Below are 16,209 nucleotides of genomic sequence, written 5' to 3'. Positions count from 1 at the left end.
CTTCCATTGCCCTCGATTGTCATTGGGAAGACTCCAGAGGAGGGTACATCTTTTCTGGATTAAATTTAATCCAGTGGCACCCTGATGATTGGGGTTCACCCAAGTCCTCCCAGCTTTCTCAGGGATTTGGAAGGGGCAGCAAAATGCTACCATCTCTGGCCTTTGTTTGCAATCCCAGGAGAGCCCCCCAAAATGTTGTAGAAGATGAGAGGTTCAATTATTTGCATATAGAAAGGCCAGGACTCAGGAATGATTTTGAGAAGGGAAAAATGATTTATTGACTGCCGGCAAGACTCAGGAGCTTTCTAGTTCAAACCCAAGCCCCAAACAAGAATTTTGAATTCCTTTTATACAGAGAGGAAGGGTTAAAAGTTTTCTTTGTTCCAGTGCTCAATAGGCTTGATTTAGCATACATCTTCCACATCCCAGGTAAGCTTTTAGCATGGACTTCGTACATTCTAGATAAGCTTTAACACATTTGGTTTGCATTTTCTCTGAATATTTAAAGTGTATAGAGTTTGCATTGCTAAACTGTTTCTGGGGACTGGAGTCATTGCCATGGTCACCAAGGACAGGACTGCAGTCTCTTACTGTGCCATACCCACAAGTCAGAACATAGACAACTTAGGTTATTTAGAAAGAGACACCCATAGCCCACATCAATGGATTTATAAATGCCTCAGTAGCTGGATAAAACTAATGGGTTAATGGTTCAGGAAGAGCTGTTTATTTATGTAGTCTCAAAGTAACTCCCTGTAGATTGCTCATGAGTTACAAAAGGAAAAAGTAAATTTACAATGAAGACGCTGAGTAACATTCCTTTACCTAAGTGATCAAAACTAATATTAATTTTGGAACAAAATGGTTCCATAGCATTCCTGATAGAGTGAAGAGAGAAAGATAAGTTATTATCCAAAAGAAAATAAATTGAAAAAATAAAGCACAACATGTAGCTTGAATCTAATCATGAGGAAACATTAAGAAACCCAAATGATGGACATTTTAAAAATAAATTGCTGAGAATTAGTTTGGGAACCTGATCAGGAGAGGCTGTGTAAGTGAGACATGAACCAGGAACTGTGACTCTGGGTAGGGTAGGTGTGAGGGACACCACCTGTGGTGATCCTGGAGGTGTGCACTGCTAGGATACTTGGGAAGTGGGAAAAGGCAGTGAGGGTGAAAGGCACAAAGTACCTGAGCTGTCTCAAGCTAAGAGGAAGGAGCAAAAAGAAAAGTAGAAAGACTTCCAGAAAGATGGCAGACTAGAAAGACATGGGACTCTCTTCTCCTCCAGAAAAATAGCTAAAGGATGGACTGAAACAGCCTAGAAAAAGATCTTCTGGGGTTTAATATACAAGGCAAAGGCTGGACAGCACCCAGGAGGGAAAAAGGAAGGAATCACTACTACAGAACTGTGAGTTGAAACAAGTAGCTGCTGCTGTGAGCACCATCCCCCACACTAAAGACACTTTAGAATTCTCTGGCCTCTGGGCCTGCAACTACAGACAAAGGGGGCTCCAGGGACCTACTACCCCAGGAAACAGGAGAGAGAGGGAAACAGCTTAAGGCTGACTCAGCTTCTGACCTACAAATTTGGACTGCTGTGTCCCAGGAGCCCTTCAGGGCTGGGTGGGGCTGTGCCATAGTTTGCCTTTGAGCCAGCAAGGGGCTAAAGATGCATGACCCTCCCAATCTCCTCCTCTTCTACCTGAGGCTGATTGTTGAGGACTCAGAGGGGAGTGAGAATATTTCTGACCCAGGAAAAGGGGGGGGGGGGGCTGCCAGAAAAAGCTGGAGAATTGTCTCAGAGAAAGTTTGAATTACGAGGCTCAAAACCTCCAAACAGTAAGCTCTGTCACATTGATTGGGTCTGTGTTGCAACAAATACACTCCTACCAGACATTGAACTGAGAGCTGCCAGAGAGTGGCATATGCTGGCAGATCAAGGAAATGTAGGCAAGAAAATTAAAAATAAGTAGGAGAGGCTTTTTCTGGCCTCTATAGCTTCTCCTTCCAAGGCTATAGGAAGCGACTCTACAACCAATTACTGAGTCCAGTGCCTGGTTTTGAGCAACCAGCAGGAGAAACCAGGTTGAGCCAAGAATCAAAGAGCAGTGGTAACACACAGCCTCCTGCCACTAAATCCCTACGAAAGGGAAAGAAAATTGAGCATCTAGGTAAACTACATCCTAATCAGATGACTAGATATCAGCAAAAAATTACAAACTATACTAAGAAAATAGTAGACATGCCCCCCCCCAAAAAGAATATATCAAAGCCCCAGAAGAGAGGCAGAATTTGAGAGAACTAATCAGTGAGATGTGCATAATTTTCCAAAATCAAATTAATGAGTTGAAAGATAATACAGTCAAAGAGATAAATGACATCAAGAAGACATTGGGCAAGTGCAAAGAAGAGTTTGAAATCCTGGACAGAAAAGTAACAGAACCTATGGGAATGAAAGAGTCAATAGGGGAGATCAAAAACACATTTAAGGCATACAACAGCAAACTCAAAATGACAGAAGAAAGAATAAGTGATACCAAATACAGAACAGCTAAAATTGAAGGCAGAAGAAAAAAAAAAAAGAGAGAGCAAAGAATGGAAAAAATTGAACAGGGGCTCAGAGAGTTGAATGAAAACACAAAACAGAACATACATGCATGGAAGTTCCAGAAGGAGAAGAGAAGAGGGAAAGGGCAGAAAGAGTATTTGAGGAAATCATAGCTGAAAATTTTCTCTCTCTCATGAAAGAAATGAACATACATGTCCAAAAAACACACCAATCAGAATAAATTCAAATAGACCTACTCCAAGACGCATACCACACAGAATGTCAAAAGTCAAAGATAAAAAGAAAATCATCAGAGCAGCAAGGGAAAAGCAAACCATCATGTGCAAGGGACATCCAGTAAGACTTAGTGCATATTTCTCTTCAGGGAAGCATGGAGTCAAGAAGACAATGGCATGATATAATTAGGATACTGAAAGTGAAAAACAGCCAGCTGAGAATTCTTCATCCTTTAAATATGAAGGCGGATATAAAATATTCACGAACAGAAACTCAGAGATTTTGCAAACAAGTATCTATCTTTGCAGGAAATATTAAATGAAGCCTTAAAACCTGAAGAAAAAGACAGGAAAGAAAGGTGTGGAGGAGAGTATAGAAAAAAGAATAGTATAAAGGATAACCAAAAGAGTAAAAAAGATGGACAAAAATAAGATACAACATATGAAAACCAAAGAATAAAATGGAGGAAGTAAATAGTGCATTTCCATTAATATCAAAAGATACAGCCTGAGCCTTACAGAATGGATAAATAAAAACATGAGCCACCCATATGCTGCTTATAAGAAACTCACCTTAGACCCAGGGATACAAACCAGCTGAAAGTGAAAGGTTGGAACAAAGTATTCCAGCAAAAAGTAACCAGAAAAGAGCAGGAATAGCTATACTTATATTAGACAAAACAGTATTTAACTGCAAAAGTATTATAAGAGATACAGAAAGTCATTATATATTAATTAAAGGGGCGATCCACCATGAAGATTTAGTAGTCATAAATATCTGTGCACCCAACCAGGGTACCCCAATATAAATGAGACAAACTCTAGGAAAACTGAAGGGAGAAATAGACATCTCTGCAATAATTGTTGGAGACTTCAATACCCCCACTCACATCATTAGATAGAACAACTAGACAGAAGAGGAACAAGGAAACAGAAAACTTGAACAATATGATAAAAGAGTTAGACATAACAGACATATACAAAACAATGCATCAAAACTCAGTGAGTTATGCATTTTTCTCAAGTGCCCATGGTTCTTTTTCCAGGATAGACCACATGTTAGGGCACAGTGCAGCTCTCAAGACATATAAAAAGATTGAAATTATACAAAGTACCTTCTCAGATCATAATGGAATGAAAGTGGAAATCAATAATAGACAGGAAAAAAGTAAATTCACAAATGTGTGGAAGCTGAACAACACACTCCTAAATAATCAGTAGGTCAAAGAAGAAATCAGTAAATATATTGAGACTAATGAAAATGAGAACACCATGTATCATGTGTTATGGGAGGGAAGCAGCTGTGGCTCAATCAGTTGAGCTCCCATCTACCATATGGTAGGCCCTGGGTCCACATCCCGGGGACTCCTTGTGCACCATGGAGAGCTGACATGGCAAGATGCTGCAACAAAAGAGAGACAAGCAGACACAGAAAAAAATGTGTAGTGAATGGACAGAGAGAACAGATAGCAAAAAACAAGCCACAAGGGGCGGGGGGGGGGGGGGGGGAGTGTAAATAAATAAATAAATAAATCTTAAAAAAAAAAAAACGGATGGGATACAGTGAAGGCAGTCTTAAGAGGGAAATTTTTAGCCCCAAATGCCTCTATCATAAAAGAAAAAATAGCTAAACACAAGATTTAACTGAACAACCAGAGAAACTAGAAAAGAAGAGCAAACCAATCCCAAAGCAAGCAGAAGGAAAGAAATAATAAAGATTAGAGTAGAAATAAATGAAATTGAGAACAAAAAAGCAATAGAGAAAATCAACAAAACCAAAAGCTGGTTCTTTGAGAAGATCAGTAAAATTGACAAACCCCTAGCTAGACTAGTAAAGAAAAAAAGAGAGAATATGCAAATAAATACAATCAGAAATGAAAGAGGTGAAATTGTAATTGACCCCACAGAAATAAAAAGAATAATAAAAAGATATTATGAGAAATCATATCCTACAAACTAGATAATCTAGACAAAACGGACAAATTCCTAGAAATGCACAACCTACACTGATGCTACAAGAAATACAAGAATTTAACAAACCAATCACATTTAAGGAGATTGAATCCATCACCGAAATTCTCACAGCAAAGAAAATCTCAGATCAGATGAATTCTACCAAGCATTTTGAAAAGAATTAATACCAATCCTGTTTAAACTCTTCCAAAGAATTGAAGAGAAGGGAAAATTACACAACATATTTTACAAAGCCAACATCACCCTAATACCAAAGGCCAGATAGATACTACAAGAAAAAAAATTACAGACCTATCTCTCTAATGAACATATATGCAAAAATTCTCAACAAAATACTTGCAAATTGAATACAATAGCATATCAAAAGACTTATTCATCATGACCATGTGGATTTATTCCTGGTATGCAAGGCTGATTCAACATAAGAAAATCAATCAATGTAATATACCACATTAACATACTGAAGGGAAAACAAACAAACAAACACATGATCATCTCTATTGATGGCAGAAAAGGAATTTGACAAAATCCAGGATCTTTTTTGTTAAAAACACTTCTAAAGATGGGAATAGATGGAAAATTCCTCAATATGAAGAAAGGCAAATATGAAAAGCCCACATCCAACATTGTACTCAATGGGGGAGTTTGAAACTTTCCCTCTAAGATTGAGACCAAGACAAGGATGCCCACTGTCACCATTGTTATTTAATATTTTACTAGAAGTTCTAGCTAGGGTAATTAAACAAGAAAAAAAAAAAAATAAAGGCATCCAGATGAGAAAAGAGAAAGTAAAACTTTCACTGTTTGCCGATGACATGATCTTGTATTTAGAAAATCCTGAAGTATCCATGACAAAGCTACTTGAGCTAATAAATGAGTTCAGCAAAGTGGCAGGATATAAGATCAACATGTAAAAATCAGTAATGTTTTTCCACACTACTACTAAACAATCTGAGTTGGAAATCAGGGGGAAAAATCCATTTTCAATAGCAACAAAAAGATTCAAATACCTAGGAATTAATTTAACCAAAGAAGTACAGGATCTATATGCTGAAAACTACAAAACAATGCTAGAAGAAATTTTAAAAGACCTAAGCAAATGGAAATATATCCCATGTTCTTGGATTAGAAGAATAAAGATCATGAAGATGTCAATCTTACCCAAACTGATTTGTAGATTAATGCAATACCAATCAAAATCACAACATCTTATTTTACAGAACTAGAAAAGGCAATTACCAAATTCATTTGGAAGGGAAAGTGCACCCAAATAGCCAAGAACATTCTAAAAAAGAAGAGTGAAGTAGAAGGAATTTCACTGACTGACGTTGAAACATATTACAAAGCTACAGAGATCAAAACAGCATGGTACTGGCATAAAGATAGACATATCGGTCAATGGAACAGAATTGAGAACCCAGAAGTAAACCCTCATCTATACAGTCAACTGGTTTTTGACAAACCAGCCCATGTTAATGGGACAAAACAGTCTCATCAACAAATGGTGCTGGTTCAACTAGATATCTATAACCAAAAGAATGAAAGAGGATCCCTAACTCACTCCCTATAGAAGAATCAACTAAAAATGGATCAAAGACCTAAATATAAAAGCCAGGACCATAAAACTACCAGAAGAAAATGTAGGGAAACATCTTTAATACTTGTAGAAGGTGGTGGTTTCTTGGCTCTTATACACAAAGTCATGTAATGAAAGAGAAAATAGGTAAATGGGACCTCCTCAAAATTAAGCACTTTTGCACCTCACAAGACTTCATTAAAAGGGTGAAAGGGCAGTTGTCCCAATGGGAAAAATATTTGGAAATCATATATCTGATAAGGGTTTAATATCCAGGATATATAAAGAGATGTTATAACTTAACAATAAAAGGATAAACAACCCAATTAAAAAATGGGCCAAAGATTTGAATAGACATTTGTCCAAAGAAGAAACACAAGTGGCAAAAAAACACATGAAGAAGTGCTCAACATCACTAATGATTAGGGAAATGAAAATCTAAACTACAACGAGATATCATTTCACACCTATCAGAATGGCCACTTTTAAAAAGACAAAGAACTAGAAGTGTTGGAGAGGATGTGGTGAGACAGCAACACTTACTCACTGTTAGTGGGAATTCGGAATGGTACAGCCACTGTGGAGGTCTGTTTGGCAGTTCCTAAAGAAGTTGAACATACAGTTGCCACATGGCCCTGCAATACCACTACTGGGTGGATACCCAGAAGAACTGAAAGCAGTGATACATAGAGTCAACAGCACACTGATGTTCATAGAAACAATACATAGGGTTGCTAAAAGTCAGAAATGACCTAGGTGTGCATTAACAGATGAATGGATAAACAAACTATGGTTTATTCACATAATGGAATATTATGCAGCTATAAGAAGAAATGATGTCATAAAGTGTATGACAACATGGATGAAGCTGGAGGACATTATGTTGAGCGAAGCAAGTCAGACACAAACACAAATACTATCATTATTATGAACCAAATATATTGTGTAACATATTGTATGATTAAAAAAAAATTATAGGTATCCAGTACATTTAATTGAGAAATGTTTGTTTTTATTCAACTGTGTTTTTTAGTTTTTAATTGTTTGTTTTCAATTATTAAATATATAATACAAAATAAATAAATAAATTGCTTGGGAAGCGGCTGTGACTCAAGTAATTGAGCTCCTGTTTACCATATGGAGGACTTGGGTTTGGTCCCTGGAACCTTCTGGTAAAAAATGAAAAAATGTCATTCCAGACCTGTGCAGAGAGGCCAGGTGCAGGTACCTGTGTCATCCAGAGAAGCTGAGGCACCCACGCAGCAAAGGGATGTAGCAAAAAAAAGACAATGATGCAACCAGATAGAAAAAAAAATTGCCTCCCTTCTTAAAAAAAAGTCAAAAATCAAGAAAGAAAGAGAAAGGCTGAGGAATATTGCAGATGAAAGGAGTTCAAAGACACATGAAAATGAAATGCACTGCATGACCTTGGATTGTATTCTGGACAGGAAAAATGTAGCTATAAAAGTATTAGTAGGAGATACATATAATTTTGGATGTAGGCTGTCGATTAGCTTATAGTTTTTTCAATGCTAATTTCCTACAGTTCTGTTGTTATGAAATGAAATGCCCTTTCTCTTGTGAAATAATTAGTTAGAAAGTGGTACCATGTCTCCAACTATCTATCTATCTATCTATCTATCTATCTATCTATCTATCTATCTATCTATCTATAGATGATGAAGCAAAATAAGTCAAAATATAAGCCATTTGAATCTGGGCAAATATTATAAAGAAAGTTTTTGCAATATTCTTGCAAAATTCTGTAGGAATAAAATTATATCAATTTAAAACATTTTAAAAAATCGCTTTTCTTCAATATATTCCCAGTTCAAAAAGGGCACCACTATATACTTCACAAATCCAGAAATGAAAGACAGTTTTCACATTGTTGGTCATTTGTTTTTAAATTGGCCTCAATTACACACACTACACATAACTCAAACACTAATTCCACTATTTCTTCAATGATTCTCAAATATGTTTCCTATTCTATTTTCTAGAAGTCTGTATTGTTATTAAAATATTTATGAAAACAATCATTTTCATTGAATATTAGAAGCTGAAAATTTTCTTACTATATGTGTCTATATTTGCCATGAAAATAATGACTCAAATAATTTTAAAATCTCTTATTCCCATTGTTCTAAAAGACTTTAAGTAGTAACTAGCAGTATTCTTATCTCTAACATTCTGCAACATTATGATTCCTTGAGGTTCCAATATTTTTGTTCGTTCCCCAAAGTATTTTCAGAATTTCAATAGGTCTTTGTGGGTTAGTTACACTGTATATAAAGTGTCACCGATTTCTGATTTCAGAAGTGCTAATCTCACCTCAGCTACCCACATTTTGATCTGGAAAGTATTAATCCTATTTTCCATGGAAATATTTCCTTTCATTCTGTGTCCATATGTTATTACCTATGGTGTGAACACTCCGATTTGCATTGTTTGCTGATTTTCATGGTATAATTACTCCTACTATGGATGATTTCAAGATATCAATGGGAAATCACTGATCAGAGAGTTAGGAAGAGATGCACACAATCAAGTTTACTCAGCCAATTTGACCTGGCTACAACACATCACTGCCATCCTCCCTTAACATTTTTAGGCAGCATATAATTTTGCGGGTCCTAAATAACCGGATGAAGTCAAAGGTTCCTTAAAAGTGAAAATAACATGGTTACTGTATAGGGCTAGGCTCACAGACAGAGTAAAAAGCGGTTGGAGCCCCCATAAAATCATGATATCACTCAGGGAGGTGCAAGTAATCCAGTCTTGTGAGCTGTTTTCTTCTACTCTACATAAAATAGGAGTTTACCCTCTTCCTTTTCTTCAGCTTTAAATTGTTTTTTCTTAAGGCACGAAATCCTTCTTCTGACAAGTAAATGTAGGAAACATTGCCAGTTTCCAGCTGAGGGTTGATTTAGACATTGTGACAGCCACTAAAATATTGGAAAATACTACCATCATGTCAAAAACTTGAATATGACTAGAGCAGTTTAGTGAGAGATGGTTTGGATACAGAAAAGATGTGTCACCAAAGTTCATGTGGACTAAACTCAGTAGATCACGGGTGAGTGAAGCCCTGACTCTCCGAAGTTAGTCCCTTTCATCAGCCTAAATTGGAAATCAGTGTTTCTTTTATTGGGATTAGATGTGATAAATGTTCTTATTTCTCTTTCAGCATTAGTCTATACTGAGTTATTTGAATATCTCAAGATACTCTCCCCTCCCACATTTGACCTATTTTTTAAAATAAATGTCATTGACCTATTTTTTATGATCTTGGGACACTATATTCCCTTAGAAATTTTTTTTAAAAAGGATCATTTTCATTCCCAGTCCAGGGAAACCCGATTATGGCCATTTCTTTTAAGACACATAGCTTATATTAGACGATGATTTTTCTAGTTCTACCTCTTTTTTCACCCTTGTCCCAGCTGAAATCTATGTCCACCAGGGATTAGTGTTACCCAATCACACAGAGTCATCCTATAGTACAAAATTCTCACTGTTCTTTGTCTGAAACATCAAAAATATTCTCACTCTATGACTGCACCTTATATTTCCACTGATGATCCCTGGTAAGTCTTCGGGTTTAATTTTCTGCTAGGAATATGGGGAAAGGAAGGTGGCTTCAGAGAGAACACATACCTCACATGATATAATCGGATGCCAGGCTGATAAATAAGCAACAGAATCTAGCATTAGTGAATGTTCAAAGTCTAGAAGATTTGTCTCAGGGTGCCTGATTCATGCTTTCCAGAATATTTCTGGAATAATGAAGGAAACATTGAATGAGAAATTTTAAAGTGAGCCTGACAAATCAAAGGATGTCTAGAAAATGATATTTGGTTAGATAACTTAATGGAAGGATCATTTGGGAAGTGTCAGGATATTTCAGATTCTTAGCCTGGGAATGATTCAGGGAGAATATTCTTTGTGTCATCAAATATCTGAGTGTATTTCATGGGAAGGAAAGGATTAACAGCATTGGAATAATAGGTGTGGCATTATAGGCATACATGTCAGGTTATTTATGTTTCTTTCTAAATATTTTGAAAGTTCTCACAGTCACTTTGCAAAGTATTTCTACCTTTAACCATATTTTAACAATGAGGAAATTGAGGCCTTAAAAACCAGTTTCAAACTCGTTCAAGAGCATTCAAAGCCAGGCAGTGGCGGATCAGGATTGGAACATTGTTGACTAACTTCAAGTCCTGTGTAATTAACCACCATGATCCACTGCCAGTGTCTGTTACTGGAACTCCATATGATATTATGAAAAGGCAGTTTGGGGCTCAATGCACAGAACGCCTTTCAGACATTTGGAGTTCTCTCAAGAAAAAGGGTGTTGTCTGTCACTGGAGGATTTGAGACAGAGATTGAATGGTGAATGTCAATGTCAGAGAGGACAAACAAGAAAGAAATTCCTGACTTGTGGGGAGTGTGGATTAGCTGACTCTTTTTTTTTTTTTTACACTTTGGACAGACTTAAGCTTTATTAATATTAGCAATAAAATTTTTAAAAAATTGAAATAGGAAGTCAAACTGATAATTCACACTGATGTTCATAGATGCATTGTTGACAATTTCCAAAAGATGCATATATATATATATATATATAAACAGCAAATTATTCAGCTCTGAGAGGGAATGAGGTTCTGATCCTCATATGTATAGTCATATAATATTCGATAAAGCCACCAAACCCTCTCAACTGGGAGAGAATGGCCTCTTCAACAAATTGTGCCTGGAGAACTGGATATTCATATGTAGAAGAATGAAAGGATTACCAACTCACACCTTATACAAAAATCAACTCAAGATGGATCAAAGACCTAAATATGAGAGCCAAGACCATAAAGACTTTGGAAGCAGTGTAGGGAAGCATCTACAGGACGTTGTAATAGGAAATGGCTTCATGAACTTCACATCAAAAGCACGAGCAGCAAAAGAACAAAGAGATAAATGGGACTGCCTCAAAATTAAAGCCTTCTGCACCTCAAAGGAGTTTGTCAAGAAAGTGAAAAGAGAGCTTACACAATGGTAGAAAATATTTGGTAACCATATATCTGATAGGAGACTTAAAACCTGCATATACAAAGAACTCCTATACCTAGAGAATAAAAAGACAAACAACCCATTTAAAAAATGGGAAAAAGATCTAAACAGACACTTCTCCAAAAAAGAAATACAAATGGCTAAAAAGCACATGAAAAAATGCTCCAAATCTCTAGCCAACAGGGAAATGCAAATCAAAACTACAATGAGATACCATCTTACTCCCATAAAATTGGCAGCTATAGAAAAAACAGAAGACTACAAGTGCTGGAGAGGATGTGGACGCTCATCCACTGCTGGTGGGAATGCAGAAGGATGCAGCCATTCTGGAGGACAGTTTCGCGGTTTCTCAAAACCTAGCTATAGATTGCCGTATGACCCAGAAATTCCACTGCTCGGTATATATGCAGTAGAACTGAAAACAAGGACACAAACTGATATATGCACACCAATGTTCGTGGCAGCATTGTTCACTATTGCCAAGGGTTGGAGTCAACCCAGATGCCCATCAACAGATGAATGGATAAATAAAATGTGGTATATACATACAATGAAATACTACTCAGCTTTAAGAATGAATACACTACAAACACACGTGATAACATGGATGAATTTTGAGAACCTTATGTTGAGTGAAGCAACCCAGGCATTGAAGGACAAATACTACATGACCTCACTGATGTGAAATAAGTAAACCAATCTGCCTCAGAGAGTTCGGGACTGGATAATAGGCTTACAGGAAATTGGGGGTAGAGGAAGGATGTAAGCTGACACCTACATGGGTGCAATCTATGATAAGCTCGAGGTAAGTATTTGTAGCTGACTCTGAAAGTCCTTAACACTTTAAGATTCTGGGAAGCACAGCTTGAGTCAGAACTGGAGTTACAGGTAACCCTAGTGGTTCAGGGTTTATGCTATATAGAAGATTCAGTTTTCCAGATCATTTACTTTGGCTCAAGGATTTTAAGAATATAAGAAAACTTTATTCTTTCTTTTAAATGCATACATATTTGTGCACAGAATATTGCTCTCCTCCATGCCTTTTGTCACAGTCCTTTTACTCTGGATCCAAGAACTCTCTTATGCCCATCTTGCTCAATTTCCCCTTCTCCAAATTGAGAACCGCAGATTTTGCTTCCTTTTATTCTTCCCATATTGTCAGATTATTTCACAATATTTCTTCTTGAGTATAGCAAACAAGGTTTCCCTAGTCTTTATGTTCTTCAAAACATTCACCAATGTACCAGCAGACTGAATTTTTAAAAGAGAAAAGGACTCTCTTACCCCCTAGAAAGTTTCAATTATTTAGTTTATTAAATAAATTCACATTTGACCTTCCACATTTTTCATTAGCCTAAACTCCTGTCATTTTTGCTTATAAACCAATTTATATATTTAAAATGTTTATATACTCTTAATCACAAAGTATATTTCATGCTTCTGTGATTTTGTATAAAATCTGTCTTCTTCTTGAGATGCCTTTCTCCATTATCTCTTTCTAACAACCAGCAAGGAAAGGTAAAATAAGCTAAAATAAAGTTCATAAAGGTGAGCATTATTCAAATATAATAAATGGTAGGTGCTTTTTAAAAAAAATTATTATGGTATCATATATTACAGGCACAATTTCCCATTTTAACTACTTTGAAGTATATGATTCAGTGGTATCAATTACACTTACATTATATGTTGCCACCACCACCGTCAATTACCAAAACTTTCATCATCCCGAACAGAAACTCTGATACTACCTTCTGAATTACCAGTACCAACCACAATGTAGATATCTCAAATATAGATGAAATAAATTTATGTAATTCCCAAATTACTTCAAACAGTACTTAGAAAATAGTGGCTACCTAATGTATGTTTGTTGAATGAAATGATTAGAAAATAGACTAGTGATTTTTCTGTAGTAATGTTACCTTCTGAAGTGAGAAAGATCTAGTTTTGCATATTGTGTCTTTACTAAAAGGAAGGGTTCCAGAACACTGGATCTCAGGAAAGAAAGCCTTGTATGAATTTTGATGTGTTAAAGAAAGAAGGAATAAATGCTCCTGAAATTAACCAACGGTAGGTTATAGTTATCCTTTGTCCCTACAACGATGAAGGTTTACAAGGATAAAATCCTTGCAGGATGATAGGGAGAGGAAAATATGAGCTGATTCTATATCCCTAATCTGTTATTTTAGACTGTCCTAATTGAAGTTATCCTTTTAGTTATCTGCTTAAATACTTTCATAAAATGAATTTTGCAATTTCTAAAAGAAGGTAAATTTAATTTGTAAATTATTTCACTCTTTTGAATACTGCCATGTGCATATTATAATGCCATGTGGTACAGAGATCTGTGAAGGGAAGAAATAAAAAAGGATGAAATTGAAATTATTTCTATGGAAAACCCTGTCAAGAAAAAAGTTGACTTCTAGAAATCAATGAATTTTCAGTGGATAGAAGATTTATATACCTTTTATGTTATGGAAAAATACATTTCAGAGAAAGTTCCATGTATTTCCTATGTTTAGGAAGAAAGGACTGTTTTGGCCTTAAGGAAGGAATAATTCTATTGATAAAGAAAATTGATATAAAATGTGAACTTATGCCCTCTGCTCTGCTGTTTCCTTATCATTAAAGTTATGTGCATATAATTAATTGGTCATGACATTTGAGAATAAACCCTGATAAAAATTCCTGAAGAAAAGCTCTGTACATCAAAACAATTTTTTTCAGAAAATAGGTAAAGGTACAATGTATAGGACTGAGTTTTAGGAAGGCACTGAAAAAATTAGGTTGAAAGTATGGGTGAGAAAATCTTCAAGATGGAATTCAGATTATGAAGAGAGTAACATATGATAGCTGGCTAGTGAGCTGCAAGACAGAAGTAAATCTGGTCAAAGTTGTCTTCCAGTTTTAATCCAGAGGAATAGTATACCATCACTTTGCATCATTTTGTCCACCTCACATGCAATCTGCTTCTTGAGAAATCATGACTTTGCATAACATGTTTATTTTTCCCAGTAAACATAGGTGACAAAAGAAGCACAGGTGATTAGGAGAAAACAATAGAAAAAGGGAATTTATTTAATCCAGTCATGGGACAGAAATCCCATTTAATTTTGTTCATTAATGTTATAAATAAACATGGTAATTGATGGGTGGTCTCTCAAAAATTCATGAGAAAGGAGGGAGAAAACTGGAGAGTAATAGTTGGAATAGAAAATGTAACATGATACACTCATAATGTAACTAAAGTATATATTGCTACATTAAATTAACTCCTTCTTATTTTTAATTCATCAAGACTTGAGGTGGAATGGAAGATGACAAGGCAGGTCCATTACTCGATTCTGCTGACCAGATCACCATGATGACAGTGAATGGCTCAGTCTTCATGCCTTCTGTACTAATACTCATTGGGATTCCTGGCCTGGAGTCTGTGCAGTGTTGGATTGGAATTCCATTCTGCATCATGTACCTCATTGCTGTGATTGGGAATTCCCTAATCTTAGCTATAATCAAATTTGAGAACAGCCTCCATAAACCCATGTACATTTTTTTGGCCATGCTGGGGGCCACAGACATTGCACTTAGTACATGTATTCTTCCCAAAATGTTAGGCATTTTCTGGTTTCATTTGCCAGAGATTTATTTTGAAGCCTGCCTGCTACAAATGTGGCTTATTCACTCATTCCAAGCTATTGAATCAGGTGTTCTGCTGGCAATGGCCCTCGACCGCTATGTGGCCATCTGTGACCCCTTGAGACATGCCACCATCTTATCTCCACAACTCCTGTTGTATATTGGAGTTGGGGTGGCACTTAGAGCTGCCATTTTGGTTGCACCATCTATAGTGCTTATCAAATGGCGCCTTAAACTCTACAAAACTACAGTCATCTCCCATTCTTACTGTGAGCACATGGCCATTGTGAAGCTGGCTGCTGAAGATATCCGGGTCAACAAGATATATGGTCTGTTTGTTGCTTTCGCCATCCTAGGGTTTGACATTATCTTCATCACCTTGTCCTATGCCCAAATCTTTATCAGTGTTTTTCAACTGCCCCAGAGGGAGGCACGACTCAAGGCCTTCAATACATGCATTGCCCACATTTGTGTCTTTCTGCAGTTCTATCTCCTTGCCTTCTTCTCTTTCTTCACACACCGGTTTGGTTCTCACATACCACCATATGTTCACATCCTCTTGTCAAACCTTTACCTCTTAGTCCCACCTTTTCTCAACCCAATCGTCTATGGGGTAAAGACCAAACAAATTCGTGACCAGATCCTGAAAATATTTTTGTCCAAGGAAATATCTTGACCATTAGTGGCCTCCTCTGTAAGGATTTTACATTGATTCTGAGAAACAGCTTGAATACTGTGAATAGTTATGTTTTCCTAAATGTGTGCATCCTGCAAAGAACCCTTGAAACTGAATTCAAATGCTGCTAGTTCTAGAAGATATTTAATAAATTCTTAAATACTCAATATCTTTGTTTTGCTACCCAGATAAAGACTTAAACGTTTTTATGCTGATATTTCAAATTGTTTAAGTTTTTCCTTCTCTTTCTGCTTTTCCCTTTAAAGCTAGACTTTCCTCCTGATACCATTTAGGCTTATGTAGAAAAAAAACTGGAGAAAACAGTACTCTAGTCTAGGTACCTGCCTAGGCCCTTATCACATGTCAATACTCTCAACCCGTTAAGCCCTCCTATAACTCTAAGAATCACTATGCCCCACTTTCTAGTATCAAACTTGGAATGTTTTATCTGTTGTCTTATCTAGTTTCCCTGAAACACTGTTTG

At 36.4% G+C, this 16,209-nt stretch overlaps 1 protein-coding gene across 1 annotated transcript; it reads left to right on the top strand.

Annotated features, from left to right (window-relative positions):
• Window positions 1–14,774: 14,774 nt before the first annotated feature.
• LOC131280310 (olfactory receptor 52A5) lies at window positions 14,775–15,725 on the top strand. Its single transcript, XM_058306421.1, has one exon. It carries the CDS (start codon window positions 14,775–14,777, stop codon window positions 15,723–15,725), a length of 951 nt encoding a protein of 316 aa, XP_058162404.1.
• The last annotated feature ends 484 nt before the right edge of the window (window positions 15,726–16,209 follow it).

This window comes from Dasypus novemcinctus, chromosome 10 (genome assembly GCF_030445035.2).
Source record: "Dasypus novemcinctus isolate mDasNov1 chromosome 10, mDasNov1.1.hap2, whole genome shotgun sequence".
NCBI lineage: Eukaryota > Metazoa > Chordata > Mammalia > Cingulata > Dasypodidae > Dasypus > Dasypus novemcinctus.
Note: the sequence above shows the minus strand (reverse complement) of the source record. Positions and strands in the feature narration are given on the sequence as shown.

Excerpts from the sequence above, each read along its gene's own strand:
- LOC131280310 (XM_058306421.1), top strand. The coding sequence starts at position 14,775 with ATGATGACAGTGAATGGCTCAGTCTTCATGCCTTCTGTACTAATACTC.